Source organism: Carassius carassius, chromosome 23 (genome assembly GCF_963082965.1).
Source record: "Carassius carassius chromosome 23, fCarCar2.1, whole genome shotgun sequence".
Taxonomy (NCBI): domain Eukaryota; kingdom Metazoa; phylum Chordata; class Actinopteri; order Cypriniformes; family Cyprinidae; genus Carassius; species Carassius carassius.
This window is the reverse complement of record NC_081777.1, coordinates 9,165,594-9,184,946: the sequence shown is the minus strand read 5'-3', so window position 1 is coordinate 9,184,946 and position 19,353 is coordinate 9,165,594. Positions and strand designations below refer to the sequence as shown.

General features: G+C 36.8%; 1 protein-coding gene and 1 long non-coding RNA gene across 3 annotated transcripts; both read right to left on the bottom strand.

Annotated features, from left to right (window-relative positions):
• Positions 1–387: 387 nt before the first annotated feature.
• LOC132101881 (uncharacterized) lies at positions 388–1,676 on the bottom strand. 2 transcript variants are annotated; one of them, XM_059507109.1, is made up of 2 exons: positions 1,594–1,676; positions 388–1,489 (listed from the first exon to the last, which is right to left on the bottom strand). In XM_059507109.1, the coding sequence occupies exons 1-2, from the start codon at positions 1,604–1,606 to the stop codon at positions 582–584; spliced, it is 921 nt and encodes a 306-aa protein (XP_059363092.1). In that variant the 5' UTR covers positions 1,607–1,676; the 3' UTR covers positions 388–581. The 2 variants fall into 2 exon arrangements, with proteins under 2 accessions (XP_059363092.1, XP_059363093.1); XM_059507110.1 differs by having other exon boundaries at positions 388–1,486.
• Positions 1,677–12,034: 10,358 nt separating this feature from the next.
• On the bottom strand, positions 12,035–13,154 carry LOC132101880 (uncharacterized). The gene is made up of 3 exons (XR_009423227.1): positions 12,410–13,154; positions 12,166–12,367; positions 12,035–12,066 (listed from the first exon to the last, which is right to left on the bottom strand). It is a non-coding gene; the product is annotated as an uncharacterized LOC132101880 (long non-coding RNA).
• Between the last annotated feature and the right edge of the window lie 6,199 nt (positions 13,155–19,353).

The window sequence follows — 19,353 nt, the reverse complement described above, 5'->3', positions numbered from 1 at the left end:
GGCTTAGTAATGTGATGCTGTTTTTGAAATTGGAGAAAATTAAATATTCTCTTAGAGGATCCATTAAACGTTTTTATTCAGTATGGACTCCAATGATTTCATATTTTGAAAAGGACGCAACTCTTCCCCCAAACTAAAATATTTTTATTAAAAGGCCTGTGCAAATTGGAACGGATAACGCAATTCAACACAATGGGCTAACAATGATGTAAATTATTTTCTCACTGTTTGTAATACAAGAACTTCGAAATACTGTTTTTCTTTTTTTAATTTTATTTGTTTATTTTATTTTTATACATTTATATATTTTATTATTATTTATTTATTTTCTATGTTCAGTGGGTGGGTTGTGGGGAATTGAAAAATTGTTAAAATAACAACTTTGTACATTAGTACACAGAAGTGACATTAGTAGCAAAACAATGACTTTACAATAATAGGAGTAGCCTACACTGAATTCACAACAATAAAGGCTAAAAGAAATAAGCTAGGCCGAAAGGATGACTGATGCAGGTGAACAAAAGTCCTTAGTTTCTCTTTTTGAGGCTTTTATACTGGTTCGCCTTCTTAATGATCAAAGATCAGTGCCTTTCAGAGCGGTAGCACAGCAGAAACCACAGGAACAGGAAGAGAAACAGCAAGCAGCAACATCGAAACACACCCAAAGATGCAACAAGAAAACAAAATAAAACCAAAAGTAAAAAAACAGCAGTCGGTAACATCACATCTGCTCCTTGAATCTGCTGCTGGTTTGATTGTCTTCTCCCATCTGATCCAAAAATTGCTGCTCCTGCCGCAAGTAATAACACAAGTCCCAATAATCCTCCAAATAATCCAGGTGCTAGTCCTATTGCTGCTAATCCTGATGCTAATGCTATTGATGCTATTACTCCTGCTGCTGCTGATCCCGATGTTCCAAATGATGCTAATGTGTCGAATGCTTTTTTTGCTGCTTCTGTAATCCATTGTGCTGCTGCTTTTAATTGGGATACTGCAAACTTTATTAGATCTTTTACCCATTTTATTGTATTTCCTACCCATTTTAATAGAGTTCCTACTAGTTCTACTAGAGCTACTCCTACAAACAGTGTCAATGCAACTATAAAATACTTTGCTTCTTTTATAACCTGTTGTAATTGTTTTTTCGCTATTGCAACTATTGCAGCTCCTGCTATCGCTCCAACTATTGCTGCTCCTGTTAGTGAACGTTCTCCTACCATTGATCGCAACATTGCTGCTGCTATTCCTGCTATGCCTCCTGTTACTCCCGTTACTACTACGGCTAGTAGTCCTGTTCTTTCTTCTTCTTCCCATACTGAGTGTAAAATGCCCACTCCAGCTGCTGCTCCAGCTGCTGCTCCGACTATGCCTTCACCTCCTCCTGACATAAATACATAAGCTACTACTACAACGGTCACTATTGTAATTGTTAATGTCAGTGGTGACTGTAGAGTTGCCCTTGGTTCTTCTGCTGCTGCTTTCTCTGCTGCTGAAACAGAATAAGAATGTTTACTATTAAATGTCACCACATTATAAACAAATAAAATATATTCACTAGCATGTATATGATGTTGTTATGCTATTATAGTTTACATTTCTTAGACATGTTGTTTGATTTCAGTTTGCCCAGATATGATGGCTCAGGTCTTCTTTAAGGCTGGAAGAACCTATGGACTGATGTCCTGAGATATGGACAAAGCAAACACAGTGTATTAACATTCAGACATCTGTTTCCACATCTCACTATATGAAGATCCGGGAATGCTTCTTTCTTACCTATGCTTCCTTCACATATGTCCCACTTAATTCCCTTTACCCAGTTTACTCAGAATGGTCAATGGCAAAATATCATCTGCATGAATGCATTTGATATTCACAGTCATGTTTGGTATCTTTTGAAATGTCTCAATGCGACAGGTCTAATGGTCTCATTCTTATAAGAAGTGAAGTGCTCACTGAAGAGGGTCTTTCCTATCCCACTGTCTTTCATGCAATTTAGCATCTGTCCTCAAAAGGTGTAAACTCTCTATGTCTAGGCCTTGATCAGTGCAAAAGCTAAAATAATGACTTTATTCAACAATTTGTCTCCTCCGTCTCTCCCCATATCACTGTAGCACCATTTTGGAGAATATGAGCTGAATGCAGGCAAGGATACGTTTTCGACATGCATTTACGCATTGATTTGAAAGAAAACAGCGCATCCTTGTGGCGCAGCTGACACAGAATAGCGTTCGCTGCCTGCATTCAGGTCATATTCTCCAAAATGGAGTGATACAGAGGAGACAAACTGTTGAATAAAGTTATCATTTTAGTTTTCTTCTAGTACAAAAAGTATTCTTTTTTTTCATAACCTTACGGTTGAACCACTGATGGCAGATGGACTAGTCTGAAGATGCTTTTGTAGCAGATTGAGGTGTAGCCCCAGTATGATTGGCTGGCATGAACCAATCAGTGTTTGTGCTGCATTTTGATTGGTCAGTTGGGTAAGTTTCATGATCCTATTAGTGTCTGTGTTGTGAATATAAAAGATGGTACTGTCCCTTTTTGACATGTGGCTCTTTGAATGAGTGCTAGCAGTTGGGTTATCCTCAAGTCTGTCGTGTGTGCTGGCCAGTGATGCCTGGGTCGATGTATTAATAACCCGCACCCGATCGACGCTTTCAACTAACCCGCGCTCAACTCGGAAACCAAAAAAATAAAAATAAAATTTGTACCCGACCCGCTTCCTGACCCGCATTTTTTAAAAGCAGTAAATGCTCATCGTAGCGTCATTGGGCCATACATACAGACGGTTGATCTGGGAACGCCCCGTCACGTGATGTGAATTTAGCCCGTGGGGGAAAACATTGCCTTGGCGCCAATTGAAATACACGGGACAATCATGCCGAAGAGTTGTTGTGTCGTTTTCTGTACCTCCAATAAACTAACAAATTATTAATTGAAGTTCTACATACATCCTAATAAACATACAGAACCGGAAATGATGACAAAATGGCTACAGCAATAAATTGTGAGGATGAAGGGAAGTTGTGGAATCTCAAGACTAAGCATGTGTATGTGTGCAGTCGGCATTTCATCACAGGCAAGCTACGTTAATATTGTGTTCATTATTAACGTTATCAAAACTGTTTTGTTTCAGAAAGTGGCATGCATATACACTGAAAAAAAGGAAAAGCAGTTTTACTGAATTTACTAAAACAATACACTTACATACTACTTAATACATTTATGTTTAAGATGGAAACATAATTTTATTGTTTAAATTCTAAATGAAATTCAACGTAATTATCAAAACATGATATAATCACTTTGCAAGAAAATGTTCAAATTGTTTCAGATTTCAATCAAATGGTGTTCATGTAAAATGATTTTTTTCTGCTGTTTGATTTATTTAATTAAAATAGGCCCATGTCACACAATTACTTTGTATTTTCTTCTCAACTTAATTCCATTGTGTAGGCTATAATTAATCTAATTCAGGTTTGTGAAATACATCGTTTGCGCGGGAGCAACGTGCGCGAGAGCGTCTGCGCATGCGCTTTGAAATCCAGACCACACCAGGACCGTTGGTTTGGAAAGGACACATGAGGGGACTGACTGACTTGTTTTCAAAGCTCATTAAAAGGTAAGAATTTCAGTATCAATCGTATGATATATTATAAAAATGCAGTCATTGTCAGATTAAATGCAACAATAATGTTTTAAGATAACCCCACATGCTTTTAAATCATGTCGATGGTATATTTCGTCGAGTGTTGTCGCAGATTTTTTTTTTCTTTTCTTGGGGCGGGTAACGTTAACGTTAAGTAAACCTTAAATATTACTGGTAACATTAGTTTATCAAACGTCTACAATCCGATTAAACAATTTACATATGGAAATCAAGTTTTCATCAGGTGAATAATAATAACATGGACTTTAGGATTTGTGTGGGGGAGGGGTTCGTAGCCGTTGTCATATCACTGCAATGGGCAAAAGCGCTCGCTCAATGCTCTGTCATTCCATGTCTTTGATTTACCAACGAATAATTGAGTTAAACATACAGTATGTTTTTAGTGCAGTGACCTATTTTATCAAGTAAAGGAATACTCTATAGCCCCGCCCTCGCCCCATAACTCACAAAAATCTCTCTCAGGCAGGTTTTTAGATTACAATATTAGGATTTCACATCTAAGTTAATAAAGTTTTTGTTGGCTAACTAACATGGTTGTCACTTTGAGATGGATATCATAATTACTATAAATGACTGCTGCAATAAAGGTTATTTTATGGTATGCTATAAATTGTTTTTTAAAGTGAATGTTGGTTAATTTTCTAGTATTTACCATACATTTTGGAAAAAATTAAAAAGCCTTTTTCCAAAAAGGTACATCTTAAAAGGGGGTAATATTATAAATAGCTTTGTCTTTAATTTGGAAGAGTACAGTAAATTGTTACTTAAAATCATTAACTGTTGTTGTTATCACTAATTTCTGCTCGTTCTCTCTTTACAGTGACATTTGCTGTACATTTGGAATTTCAAAGCCTGTTCAGACAAATTACGAGCTAAGTCAGTCCCCAACAAAGGCAGTTAGCCTTGTAGAAATTAACTGATGAATAACCCTTGGCTGACTATTTGATTGGACATGTGCAGATGGTAACGTTAAAGAGATCGTTGTCTTTAGAGAAAATTGAACACTGCTTATTCCTGATATAAAGCTGAAGTCTTGAGGGGTTGGTCCAAAAAATTGTTCAATACAAGGTCTATGTCACAGACAGAGAGTTTGAACAAGTGGGAGAGGCACTCATCAAGAAGCATCCATGTTTAACAGAAAAGGGCTCAGACACTGGGTATGGGAGTTGGAAAGTGAGCCTTAAGTACAAATTATCTAACTATCGCACACATCCCCGAAAACTTGGATGTCCTTAAGTTACTGTAAATTCTTTAAAGCACAAGCCAGATGGAAAAAAAAGCCCTGCCTACAATGTAAAGACGCCCAAGAGAGGTGAAGTGTACTACTGCCCCTCCTATTCCCCTGGAGAGAACAACCATACTCTGTAGATTGCAAGAGTTGAGCTTCTTTCAGATGTGAAGAAAAAAAACAATAGAGAGACTATTAAAACTAAAATGCAGAGAACATTTGCACTTAGGAGACAAGAAGTGCTTCGTTGTGCCCCTATGATCAGCGACTTCATGATGAGATGGCCAGCTCTCTTTGATGTCAATGAGCTTTGTGATAGATTTCCAAAATTGGTTGAATATGTCTTACAGAGAGTCATATCTTATTGTTTAAACTAATTTATTTTTGTTAACATTGTGCTTTCAGGTGAATGCAGAGTTCAAGCGAAACACAACAGTTCCTCTACAGTCAAAATTTCTGTCACAGCTTGACCTTCACTATGAAGCACTATGAAGGTTTTCTGAAGGTGTTTGAAAGGCGACCAGGGCAACAAGACCGAAAGCTGAAAGAGATGATGTCAACTGTAGTTGAAGTAAGTGAGCAAAGTTGCACTTGCATATGGTGATCACATCAAAAACATTCATATAATCCCCTTTAACGAAGTCTTTTCAGAAGGCTTTCTGAGTCGCATCCATAGACCGCAACATAACTGACATTTGAGGCTGTGTGATATGGACAAAAAGAAAAAGACATATACATTTTAATCACGATTTTGACACACAGACTATGCTTTACAGTAATAAATACATTCAGTATGAATTTGAAACATTTCCAAAAGAAAACCAATTAGAGCTTTATCAAAAAGTTGTAATATGTCTCTAGAACAGACATAAGTCAAAATAATCACTAAGTAAAGATGTAACAAAATGTCTAGACGTTTGCAAAAAAATATAAATAAATAAATCCTGTGTCCAGGGACTTTTTTTGTCATGTATTGTTCATAGAGCTCATTGTAGCGAAACCAAAAGTAATTAGCTAATAAAATAATTTGAATCAATATATAATTTTTAATTACTTACTTATTAGGTAAGTAGCCATGTAATAAGCAGGGTAATGTACAGACATCTGGCTGTTATAACTGAATAAACCTCTTCAGTGTGATACAAGACCCTCATTCACGTCGGGTCCTGATCACACTGTCTGGATTTATTCTTGTGATAACGGCTGATTGCCTGTAAAAGATCCCTTTCATGTCACACACTTAACCAAAAATTATATAAAGTCATAAGGTATTTTACAGTCTCCAGGCTCACATAATCTCTTACATCAACATTTGTTTAAATATTGACAGATTATAGATAGAAATAGATTTTAAAGGTTTACTAACGTATATAGTTGGCTAATTGCATATGATGATGCTGAATTAGCAAAAACCCTCTCTTTGTGTTGAAATATTATTAAGTTTCACTATGAACATGAATTTGGAAATTAGTGATCAAAAAGGCACGGACAGTTATTTTTGCTTTATTGAACTGATTTTAAAAAATGCATTGTTTGGATGTCAGGTTAGTACACTATAATTTTTTTTGTTTGTTTGTGTGCATGTATTCACACTCTATTTTTTGTAATTGATATTATTAGCATTAGGTAAGTTGCATTACATCTCACATAATAAAATCAAGCTATTATCTTTATTATATTTCTCTAGACTACAACATATTTGCCATACACATACATTTTTAGGAACTTTTAGTGAATGAGACCCATTGTGCTCTTTTGTTTAATTGTGATTTGAGTAATATCTTAAACTAACCTTTCTTTTTCTGCTTTGGCTTATTTTTAAGGATGACATTGATGCAGCTTGTGAACTTGCCATCAGAGGACTGTGTATCTATCTTAATGAGGACCCTAAAGATCTCATTCAGGAGTATGTGGTGAGTAGTTATAGCTTAACTGATGGAATCTGTACTATGTTCAACAAGCAACATATTACTACATCTAAAAACCATGGTTTCATCAAATATGCACACTGCAACATAAATAAAAAAATAATAATTTTATCCACTAGACATGTAGCATTAATTGTTTAACTTCTAAATGTTTGCACACATATTTACTTATTCAAGGACAACACTGGTAATACCGATATCACCGTTGGTGTGTGTGTGGGGGGGGGGGGTTCATTGGAGTTTCCCTCTTTTCTTCGCTTGGTTTGTAAGTGGCGTGCTCATTTTACTTTCACTTTCAAATTAGCAGCAATTGAATTGTTGCCATTCGGCGTCAAGCAATTGTTCGAGGTTTTCCTCTTTTCCTCTGATTTCTTGGCTTTCAAATAGCTTGAAAAAGCGCCATGCACTTTTTACTTTTAACTTTCACAAGCAACAAATACATCAAACTCAGAACTTTTATTAACAAAACTAATAAAAATACAATTTATATGCCTAATAAAATAACAAATTACTTAGGCTACACAAAGTTTAAATAGGTATAAAAAGTTGAAAATCAGCAAAACACTATGGAACCAAATAAATAAGAAACATAAATTTGAATAGCAAAATGAATAAGAATGCTTGGAGGCACGGCATATACACCTTGATATACAATATATTTTATTAAATACACAAAGTTTAAATAAAGTAATCAGCTTACACTGTGGAACAAAATAAATAAGAAATGCATGTTTGAAAAAACATCCAGTCAATAGGCTTTTCAAAATCTAAATTATAGCCAAACATGTGCCTTTGCATTTCCTTTCTAAACAGACATCTGCCGTAGTCTTCTCTTTCTCACCTCACTCTTGTCAGTCAGGTTGACTCGCTTTCCTCACGTGATAAATAAAATCTGTCTCCTGCCCTGTGGTGCACTGACGTTCATGCACGGTTCAGCATGCTGCATTGAGCTTTTAGTTTTTAAACATGTCTGTCCTCTAACTGAACTAGGCTAAATTATTTTTGTTACTATTAAAAAAAATCTAAACATTGGTGGGGGGGGGCGGTGCCGCGGTACAAAAAATGATGTATCCAGTGTTATGGCTTAACACTAGGAATGGGCGTTTTCCGCAAATATCACATTCGAATATTTTAGCTCACAAAAAACGAATATTCGAATATTCGTTTATTTAAATTAAATTTCATGAGACAGACGTTATTTTTCAGTAACATTTATTGTTTCCGTCATTTTTGAACAAGCTTATATGCACAATAAGCTTAAACATTACACTACATCGTGTTTTGTAGCTGAAAACCTTTAACAATGTTTGCAAACAAACAAAAAAGTACAGAGCAAAAAAATAAAATAAATAAAAAATAAATAAAATCACGAATTCCAGCGTGTTGTGCAAAGGGAGCAATTAGGCTATTGTACAGAACGTAGCCTAGGCTATATTTAACTTTTAAACTTTTAGCAAATCTTTTTTGCTTTCTTTCTATTGTTTTACATGTTCTTGTTAAGGAACACAAGCATGTCAACATGATCGGGGGAAAGTCTGCTCCTTATTCTGTTAACAATAAGTCCGGCTGCGGAGAAAACGCGCTCTGACGGCACAGACGTTGCCGGGACTCACAAATAACGGTGTGCTAATTGACTAAGTTTCGTGAAGCGCTTGTTTTCGTTCCACCACTGAATGGGATCCTCATCTGGTGGAATACATGGCTCCAGCAAGAACTGTTCCCACTCGTCTCGGCTGGACTCTCCGTAATCATCGCCGAAGAACTGGCTCAGCCTTTTCCGACGGGTGGGCATTGCATCCTCTTCATCGTTGGTGACGGCAGCTGCATCCGTGCCACTCGCATCAAGGATAATACTCTGATAATGTTCAAAGAGTTTTTTTCTTACTACTTCTCTCATGTTTTCGTAGAGGAACTGGAGATGTTTGTGCCGAGGGTCTAGGGCAGAAGCGAGAAGAGGAGTTTTCCCTGCATTCTCCAAGTTAGCGGTGTTAATTCGTTGCTTGAGAGATGCCCCAACAATGCTTTTGAATTCGGTCACTTTCTGTGATTCTCCACGGCATATTTGAAGATGTCTGTAGACAAAAATTAATTAATTAATTAATAAGAACTGCGGATTTATTTTGTAAGTGATCTTTTAAATAAATCATGACTGGAGTCACTTATCAAATTAATGTAGCTGCATTTTATTCGTTTGAATTTATTTGCTTATATTTAAAAAAAACTAATTTAGAAAAAAAAAGAGAACCATTTAGAAATAAAAATCAGTAATCAACATCAAAGGAATCTGAACAAATTATTAACTTATATTCATTCATTCGTTAGAACTAGACGAACCTGCACAGAAGGCTTTGCACAAGTGGATACACCATGGAGACTGACACGTAGTTTTCGCCACCCAGTGCTTCACTTGCCGTTTTTAGAGACTGGAGCACAGGTAACAAATCCTCAATTGTCTGCCAGTGATCGTCGATTAGCTCCAGGGTTTTAGCATCCGCCAGTTTGGTTACAGTCCTGTCAGAGAGCACGGCGGTGATGGCCCAGCGCTGTTCATGTAAACGCGCGAGCATATCAGCAGCCGAATTCCAGCGTGTTTTGCAGTATTGCACGAGTATGTGCAAAGGCAGTTCTAACTGTCTTTGTTTTTGCTTGAGTGCATTTGAGGCGATCGTGCTGTGGTGGAAATGTCCTACAAGTCTACTACATGCACCAATTAGTCTATTCATGCTTGCAGCTTTAAATCCATCATTGATGGCCAATTGAAGTGTGTGCGCGAAACAAGGTACAGATTCCCAGTTCACGTCTCTGTTCGCGGCTATCATATTACTTGCGTTATCGTGCACGCAAGCGACCACTTTGCCGTCCAGGCCCCATTGCTCTACAGATGTCTTCAAATAATCTGCCAGGTTCGCAGCCGAGTGTTGCTCTTCCATTGCTCGGGTTTGCAGGACATAGCTGTTCACCTTAGTGTCAGCAATAAAATGGCACGTTATAGTGACATAGGACTCTGTGGTTAATGCTGTCCAACTGTCAGATGTAATGGCCACGAAGTCTACTGTCGCCAAAGTAGATTTTAGTTTGGAAACCGAACTCTCATGTTGAAGCTCTATTCTTGCTGTTATGGTTCTCCGTGAAGGAATGTCATAATCTGGTTCAAGAAACTGCAAGACTTCCTTAAAACCTTCCCCCTCGACAAAACTTAAAGGAAGCATATCTCTTGAGATCATTTTTGCTATGAGTTGAGTGGTCTTCTCGGCTCGCTCGGGGGTACATCTCCGCCTACTTGAAGTCGTGAACATGGTGATGGGCAGCTGTGTGTCTTCATTATTAGGTTCGTCAATTATAATATTTCGGTGTTTGCACTTAAGATGATTCCTCATTGTAGAAGTGCTGTTGTGGTAACTCAGTTTCGCTTGACAGATTTTGCACACTACGTGATGATCATTCTGATCAAAGTATTTCCAAACTTCGCTACGCTTAGATGCAGAGGACGCCATTTTGTCAAACACTATCAACTGGTTTCCACTGCACGCTCCACAGCGCCACCCAACGCATATAGGCTGTTAGTTTTAGTTTGCGTGCTCAGGTTTTATTGTGGATTTTTTTTTTTTTATATAGCGAAATTCGATTAGCATTTTTATTTATCGAATAATTACAGCAGACCGAATATTCGAATGTTCGAATATCCGTGCACACCCCTACTTAACACCAGTATAACTAAAAACACTGTCTATTGCAGCAACCCTATTCCCTATAACCCTACTGTGCATATTCAATACCATATGCCACATTACTTAAAAACCAGCACATAGCTAGTATCACATGTGGGAAACAAATTACATTTCTAATTTCTAACAAGTCTAATTATATTTTTCTTATTTCCTATTCTTACTGTGTTATGACCTAAAGCCAGGGGTGTCAAACTCAATTCCTGGAGGGCCGCAGCTCTGTACAGTTTAGCTCAAACTTTAATGAAACACACCTAATTCAGCTAATCAAGGTCTTTAGGATTACTAGAAATCTCCAGTAGATCTCCAGGAGCAGGATTGGCCACCCATGATGTATATTTTACAGATGGTGTAAAATTTAACGGACATTTATGTGCTAATTTGCAATGCGTGATGTCAACACGGATGTTTAGGGTTCTAAAAAACTAACCCAATTTTAGTAGTTCTTAAGTAAAAAATATAATGGAGGGAAAACATTGTGATAGTCCTTTCTTTAAGTAATATTCCATTATGCTACCCCTCATATTTCTTGTTCATGTGTTAAATACATATTCATCTTTTTTTCTGTCTTTAGGACATGGAAGAAGATCTTTTACAGTGTGCGATTGAGAAGACTACCATGGGCATCTTCGTGATAAAGCACACTGCAGACAATGAAGCCCATGATGTAGGCATTGTGCTAGAGGGTGTAGCAGTGCTTCAGGACCTCGACAGTGTGGATTTAGCAACTTCAATGTTGTTTGGTCTAATTTATACTCTTAACCTGCAGTACCCCACAAAGTTGCATTTTACAACTGAAATTTTGCAAAAACTCATCATGGAGTTGGATGCAGGTGAACTCTATCAAGGCCCAACATTTCAAATCTGAACTCCACCAGTGAGATAGACTGATTTCGAATGACTACTGAGACTACAAACAATCAACCTCAGAAAATTTCAGCAGCCTTCATGCAAGACCACCGCAGAGGGTAAACCGTGATCTTGTTGTTTAGACTGTTCCCCTTTGCCTGCTCTTGTTTCTTTATCTTTTTTTTTTGTCTGAATTTGGCCCTTCTTTGGACTGGCTCAGAAGTTGATTGATTAGAGAGCTGAATCTATGACACATGGATGAACTAGCATAAATAAGATACATTGTTTAAAGTTTAGGTAAGGGTCAGATACTGTATTTTCACATTATTTTGTAAGGTCTATATATAATTATCTTTGAAACGAAAGTGTTTTTTCTTGAAATAACAGTTCCAGGTAGGGCTGCACGATATTGGGAAAAAATGACATTGCGATATTTAATTTTTCTGCGATAGTATATATTGCGATATGAAATCTAATAAAAAATTTTCTTACAAACAAAAATGGGGTGAGCACACTTACATTCTCATTTTAAATGATTTAAACGTCGACACCATTGTGTCAATTGATTAATATGTGCGAGGGAGAGAGAGCTCGTGTTGTTTAAAGACGGTGAGCGTGCGGCCGGGGCTTGCTCTCTCTCCCTCTCCCTCTCTCTCTCTCTCTCTCTCTCCCTCTGTTTCTCTCGCGCACGCTCTCGCTCTCTCTCCCTCTGTCTCTCTCTCTCTCTCTCGTGCTCTCTCCTGTGCTCTTTCTCTCTCTCACTCTCTCTCGCGCGCTCTCTCTGCCCTGTTAAACTGACAGGACTTAAAAACACATGTAAATGGTAAACTTTCACTCTATGATGGTTAAGCTGTACAATTAATCTGCGAATCACATTCGTCAAGAGCCGGGGAGCAGCTGGCCCGTACTGTTAATGAATAACGGATCAACTACGACAGCCTACATCGCACATCCTGCGATGTGACTATCATGAATTCGTACATCGCGATATCGATGCTTAAACGACACATCATGCAGCCCTAGTTCCAGGTACTGGTGTTCTTGGGTACAGTTTTAAGGTTTCTGAGAAAAATGAAATAAATTAGTGTTACAATGTTTTATTAGTTTTTAAACACACAGTTACATGCAGTATAATGTTACTTATGTTTATGATCTTGTTTAAAAAAAAGAAAGAAATCTTGTAAAACTTATGAAGGTTTACATATATTGTTGATCTACATGTTATGCTTACAAAATGAACTGTCTTTGTTTTTATACTAGTCTAATTAAAACTGATATGTATTTTTATTAAATTTAATCATCAGAGAAGTCATTTATGCTATGCTTTTGAAAGCACAATGTTATTTAGACATGCCATTTAAATTACACATTGTTCAAATTATTAAATAAAGGATTTACAAAAGGTTTTTGTGTTACATGAAATGAAACATGCGACAACAAACCATTGAAATGTGTATTAAAATTTTATTTGAGTGAAGTTATTAAAATTATGTTAAGATAACTTGATTTAATTGCACAGAATTAACATGATTGAAGCAGATATCTGAAATAAAATAATAATGTTAAACTAGCATAACAGAATTATGTTAGTATAACTTGAAAAGACTATGTACACATTACTTTTTGAAATTGCATAGGATTAACACAACCGTATTATAATGAAACCACATAAATGCATAGGATACTTTGAACTCGAACGGAATGTGTGGAACCAATGTCCATAATTCAATTGAGTAAATCCAACAAATCTTTTTTTTCAGTGTATAATTAGCCTTATCATTCTACCTGAAGCAAAACTATTTAACGTTATGCCTAGTGTTGAACCTAAACTCGCATGAAAACGCGTCTGGTAAGAGGTGTAGTCTACGTGATACGCCGTATTCCTACTAGAAAAGGCCAAGGATTTCCACTTAAAAAAGTGTGAGGATACGTAACAAGTTCGTTTTGTGTCAGAACCTTCACTCATAAATGCACCCGTCTGTGTTTGCGACTAACATATGCAACTATCGGGCGATCTGCTTGTCATTGCTTATTTTATTAATATAATCTGTAAATAATGTATGTTAATTAATCTATTACTGAATAACTGAATGTCTGTGTCATATACTGATATATTTACTACTGTTTTCTTTGTATTTCTTCTGTTTATAGACCACATTTGTGTGAAGTAACATATCAGTCTATGATTAAAAAAGTTAAATTGGGATCCTCTCTCCTGTTTCTCTAACCGGAAACACACACCACCATCTTAATTGGCTGCACTACACATGAACCCACTGAGCGTCTCATACGCTCGTATAGTAGGAGTGTACAATGAATCAAATATCGAAATGGACTGTGTATATGAATATTAAAGTTAAAAGAGACTACAATTGTTCTACGTGTCTCTGGGAATGATCGCTCAATATGTGCATTTTTTTCATTCAAATATTCGCTGTTTTCCCCCACGCCGACTCCGCCTTTATCACGCCCCCAACTATGACTAGATGCCGACTGTATGTATCGGAACGTAGGCAAAACTAGGCTAAATAAATAAATAAAAAACAACAACAACAAAAAACTTGATATATTCTAATTTTGTCAAGAATTATAAAAATAGTCAATAAGCTCATATTTTGTACTAAAATAGTCTTTTCTGGCTGTGTCTATTTTTACGTTTCTGCAAGTTCAGCAGACAGTGAGGCTTGGGTTTGTTCCGATCAGAGCTTGTGAGCGCAGAGCGCATTTCTAAATATCCCGATCCGCTCGCTCATTCCGTGGGGTCTCGCTCAACCCTGAGTGGCCTGCTGGGTCGAAAAAATGCAAGGAGTCATTTAATTTTTTTAGTAATAAACTGGTGTTTTCTGTGTCGCTGCAAATATGAACGCCAGAGAGAAATGCACATTAGGCTACATAATCAGAGAGTAGCCCATTTATTTTGGTCTGAATATTTTCGTTTAAAAGTAGACATTTCAAGATTTCTGTAATATATAGCCCATATTTCTCAAATCTGTGAGGCACACGCCGAGTTTCGGCGCCCTCCAGTTCACAGTTGGCGTCAAATCAATGACAATATTATCCAAGCGCACAACTGATTCTGGCGTGCTGCGCGCAATACTAGCCCTCCCACGCGCATGGTCATTTTCCACATCCTCGCGCTCGATCATCTCACCTCTGCTTGCTCGAACAATTTTATTTTTGTAAAAGGGCTTGCTGTTTTAGTTGTCATCTCAAATGTCATTAGTTATTCCCCTTTTCCTGAAGTCAGTATTGGACGCCTGTTAGAAAATTATTAATAATTCACTTGACTTGACTCATGACTTCATCAGTGGACCAGATACATGTGAGTTATCATTTCATTTGCTTGTTTAATTTATTTTTGTCTTTAATGTAATTTAATGCATTGTTTATAGAGTAGATCTTTTCTAGATACTTGATTAACTGGAATTCTTCTAATTGCTAGAGATTGCAGTCTTGTAATAAGAGATACACATATTTTACAGACTGTAATGATGTGCGCGCACACACACACACACACACATAAAGCTAAATGAATGACAGTGAAGTGTTTAAAAAGTGTTTTATCTTTAATCTTTTAAATAGATACATCGTAATATTTAGTTTAGTTTAGTCTGTGGTTAGTTTAGTCTGTGTTCCTATAAAACACAGGTTTCATCATGACTGCATTTGATTTACAGTGTTACTAGTCATCTACTATCAAGATCAGTCCATTCACTATGATGTTTATGAAAATTGATTCCTGTTTATTGAAAAGAAACTTGTAATACATTAAATCCCAATTTACTTATGTTCTTTTTGTTGCATTATTTTTTCCCCTTTGTAATTGCAGGGCGTGTACATGAATGCAGCAAATAACTGGGCCTTGACATCCTACCAATTATTCTCAGAAGCAGTCCAGAAATTTGGCATACTGTCAAGGCAAGTACAGTAAAGAAAAAAAGCATTTGAATTTTATTTATTTTTAGAAATGCATTGCTTTTTTTTTCTCTAATCAGGGTCAAGGGAGACCAAGGACTGGAGGATGTACAGATCGCCAGGTTCATATTTTCTTCAAGAGGCACAGACCAAGATAGTTTCATATCTGGTAAAAGTGTCCATAATCAAAGGTAAAGTACAGTTGTCTGAAATTTAATTTAGTCCTAAATTAAGTTATCTGTAGGTGGCTTTTTATGTCACTTTTATGTAACAAAATATCTTTTACAATTATTAATAAATAACTGATCTGTTTTTAAACCTGTTTCTAATAAGATACATCTAATAAGAACATTTGGTGTGATGTCAGAATCAAGGACTCAGACATGCTGCACTTGCTGGAGGCCTAAGAACTGCTTGACTTATTGAGGACCTGTTTAGTGTACAGTACACTTTTCTCTCAGGCATCCAGGCAGACTTGGACACATTTGCAGAAGCCTGGACTCTTCATGCACTCTTCTCAGAATGCAGTCGAAGCTCAGAGCAGCTGTGGCACACTGGACTGATATACACAAAATGTACTAAACTGAGAGATATGAGGTATGGAGACCCTGCTTCCATTACTCTGTCTTCACACTGCTGTTCATGCATATGTCCAAGGGGATTTTTAACTATGTATTTAACTGTTAAATCATTAAGATATTGAAGAGCTAAATTTAGATGTTGACATAGCAGCATGTGAAGATGTATATTTCCATTTAGTAATTTAGCAGACACTTATCCAAAGTGGCTTACAGATAAGGACAATGGAAGAAATTAAAGTCAACAAAAGAACAATAATACATAAGTGCTATAACAAGTCACAGTTAGGTTGATGCATTGCACATAGCAAGTTTAAATATATATATATATATATTATAAAAAGAAAACAGCTAGAATAGAAAAAGAGTAGAACAAGCTAGTGTTAGAGGCCTTTTTTTGCATTTTGTCATCGGAGCAGTTGTTCAAGAATGTTAATTCTCTAGGAGTTTGGATGGGTACACTCAAACACCTGCTGAATTCAACTGGTGCTAATTTTCCTGTCAAATAACTGAATTTGCTTTGTCAGGTTTTTTTCTACAAATATAGGGTAAAAAAATGTATTTAATAAAAACAATAAATCACAGCTATGACCCAGTCTAGATATGGCTCTTTGATGTCCTGAAGATTTAGCAGTTAAATACATAATTAAAAATCCAAAGATTAACACACAAAAAAAGGTTACTGAAAGGGTAACTAAAACACGTCACCGTACCTCATATTTATTTACCTTTGATTATGGAAACTTTTACCAGATATGAAACTATGTTGGTCCGTGTACGTTGAAGAAAACATGAACCTGGCGATCTGTACATCCTCCAGTTCTCGGTCTCCCTTGACCCTGGTTTAAAGAAAATTTAAATGCTTTTTTCTCTACTGTACTTGCCTTGACAATATGCCAAATTTCTGGACTGCTTCTGGGAATAATTGGTAGGATGTTGCTGCATTCATGTACATGACCTGCAATTACAGGGGGGGGGGGGGGGGGGGGTAATGCAAAAAAAAGAACATAAGTAAATACATTGGATTGAATGTTTTACAAGTTTATTTTTTAATAAACAGGAATCAATTTTCATAAATTCATAGTGAATGGACTGATCTTGATAGTAGATGACTAGTAACACTGTAAATCAAATGCAATCATGATGAAACCTGTGTTTTATAGGAACACAGACTAAACTAACCTTCAAATATTACAATGTATCTATTTAAAAGATTAAAGATAAAACACGTTTTAAACACTTCACTGTCATTCATTTAGCTTTATGTGTGTGTGTGTGTGTGTGTGTGTGTGTGTGTGTGTGTGTGTGTGTGTGCATCATTACAGTCTGTAAAATATGTGTATCTCTTATTACAAGACTGCAATCATTAGCAATCAAAAGAATTCCAGTTAATCAGGTATCTAGAAAAGATCTACTCTATAAACAATGAATTAAATTACATTAAAGACAAAAATAAATTAATCAAGCAAATGAAATGATAACTCACATGTATCTGGTCCACTGATGAAGTCATGAGTCAAGTCAAGTGAAAAATTAATCATTTTCTAACAGGCGTCCAATACTGACTTCAGGAAAATGGTAATAACCAATGACATTTGAGATAAAAACTAAAACAGCAAGCCCCGGCCCACGACTGACAAAAATACAATTGTTCGCACGAGCAGAGGTGAGATGATCGAGCGCGATGATGTGGGGAATGACCATCTGCACACGAGGGCTTGTATTGCGCATAGACAGTAAAAGAAATGGACACAGCGACCCCACTGGATTCAACGGAGACAAGTGAAGTCAATTAGAAGCACGCACTTCCTGGGGGTCGGGCGTACTGCGCAGATTCAAACTTAGCTTGATGACGTAGATGTCACGTGAGCAACCTGTAAGTATTCTAATCGATGTGCCAAGAGAAATCTGAATCACCAACCGAATCTTCCAGAGAAGGCGAGCGTGAACAGGAGGAAATTTTGGTAAGTATTCTGATTAATTATCTCCCTTGACTTTATTCCTTTCGCGTCCCCCGATTGCCTGATAGACACTAAAAGATTCCCTGCAAGCTTCTCCTCCTGTCAATACGGTAAGTTCTCTACTGTGCGACAGAGTGTCGCTGGTTATGACGCAACCGTTAGCCTATTTTTTTTTTTTTTTTTTACAAAAACTGCTTCTACGGGACCATAACGTAAGATACAAGGTAATGGAGCCTTTTATACATTTTCGTGTTTCTTTAGAAATAATAAATGGACAAATGGAGTCTTTAAACGCCTCAGATGTAAAGTTATTTGCAGTCAAAGTGACGCCAAAATCAATGGGAGTCAATGGAATGCTAACAGCAGGTGGGGGTCCGCTAGCCAATGGCGGTGCCCTAGAGTGCTTCAAAAAATATGAAACCCTGCCCCCCTGGTATTGCGCGCAGAGTACATGTCACGCGGGTGCGAGAATTTGAAATGAGATCGCGGGCTCCCGTTTCTTCGGGTCCGATTTAGTTTTCCTCTCGCGGAAGCGATTTAGCGTGCGCGCCAGCATCAGTTGTGCGCTCGGATAATATTGTCATTTATTTGCCACCATAGCAAGTGATTATTACATTGTCTGCTATATATTTGCTTCTTATTGATTAAATACAGGCAACTGATTGATAAAACATTGATCAAAATTAAGATACAATTTATACAAAATGAAAATCTTTTAAAAAGAGTTTTCTATAAAACAAAACTTAATTAAGTCGTCAAAATCATGTTTTACCAAAAACAGTGACGTTGCTCCCCAGTCTTCTTTACTGCCTCCATCTCTACCTGTGCGTCATCTTCGTGCCAGTTATTCAGCCAATAAAGTATAGGCCTATGTATTTAAAAAAATGTGTCTAGTACTATATAAATTACAAAGGTTTAATTGGCATTTTTATTTCAAGCGACCCGAATATCATTAAAAATATTTTTGGATGGCTCGTAACCGCGGGTGACCGCAGGCACCCGCTCATTTTGGATCAACCCGCGCATCACTGGTGCTGGCTGTTGGCCAGTTTTCAGGTTAGTTCCTGGTTTAAAAATGATTTTTGCCTGTTAAATGGAGAGGCTTACCTTGTTTGTTTTTAGTCATGGGTCTGAAAGTAGCTCTAATAAAAAAAAAACGTTTTAAATTCCAAGATCAACTCAGATGCATAATGAAGGAGAAATAAAATCATACGATGGATAATGAAGGAGAAAACAGTCATCATATCTATTATGTTTTATTGTCTTACAGTTAAGCTATTTTCGAAAACAAATAAACCAAAAAAATTTAAAAGTGCCGTAACGTAACGTTAGTACTCTAACATTAGGCTACTTATCTTTTACTGTAAGTTTAACTAAAAACCAAACATGGTTATTGACGTCCATGGTAATCACAAAATAATAATGGGTTTGATAAGCCACTCACATTCAGACAGGTACCACAGTGCTCCTGTTCTCACCTTTTACTCCTCAAATAT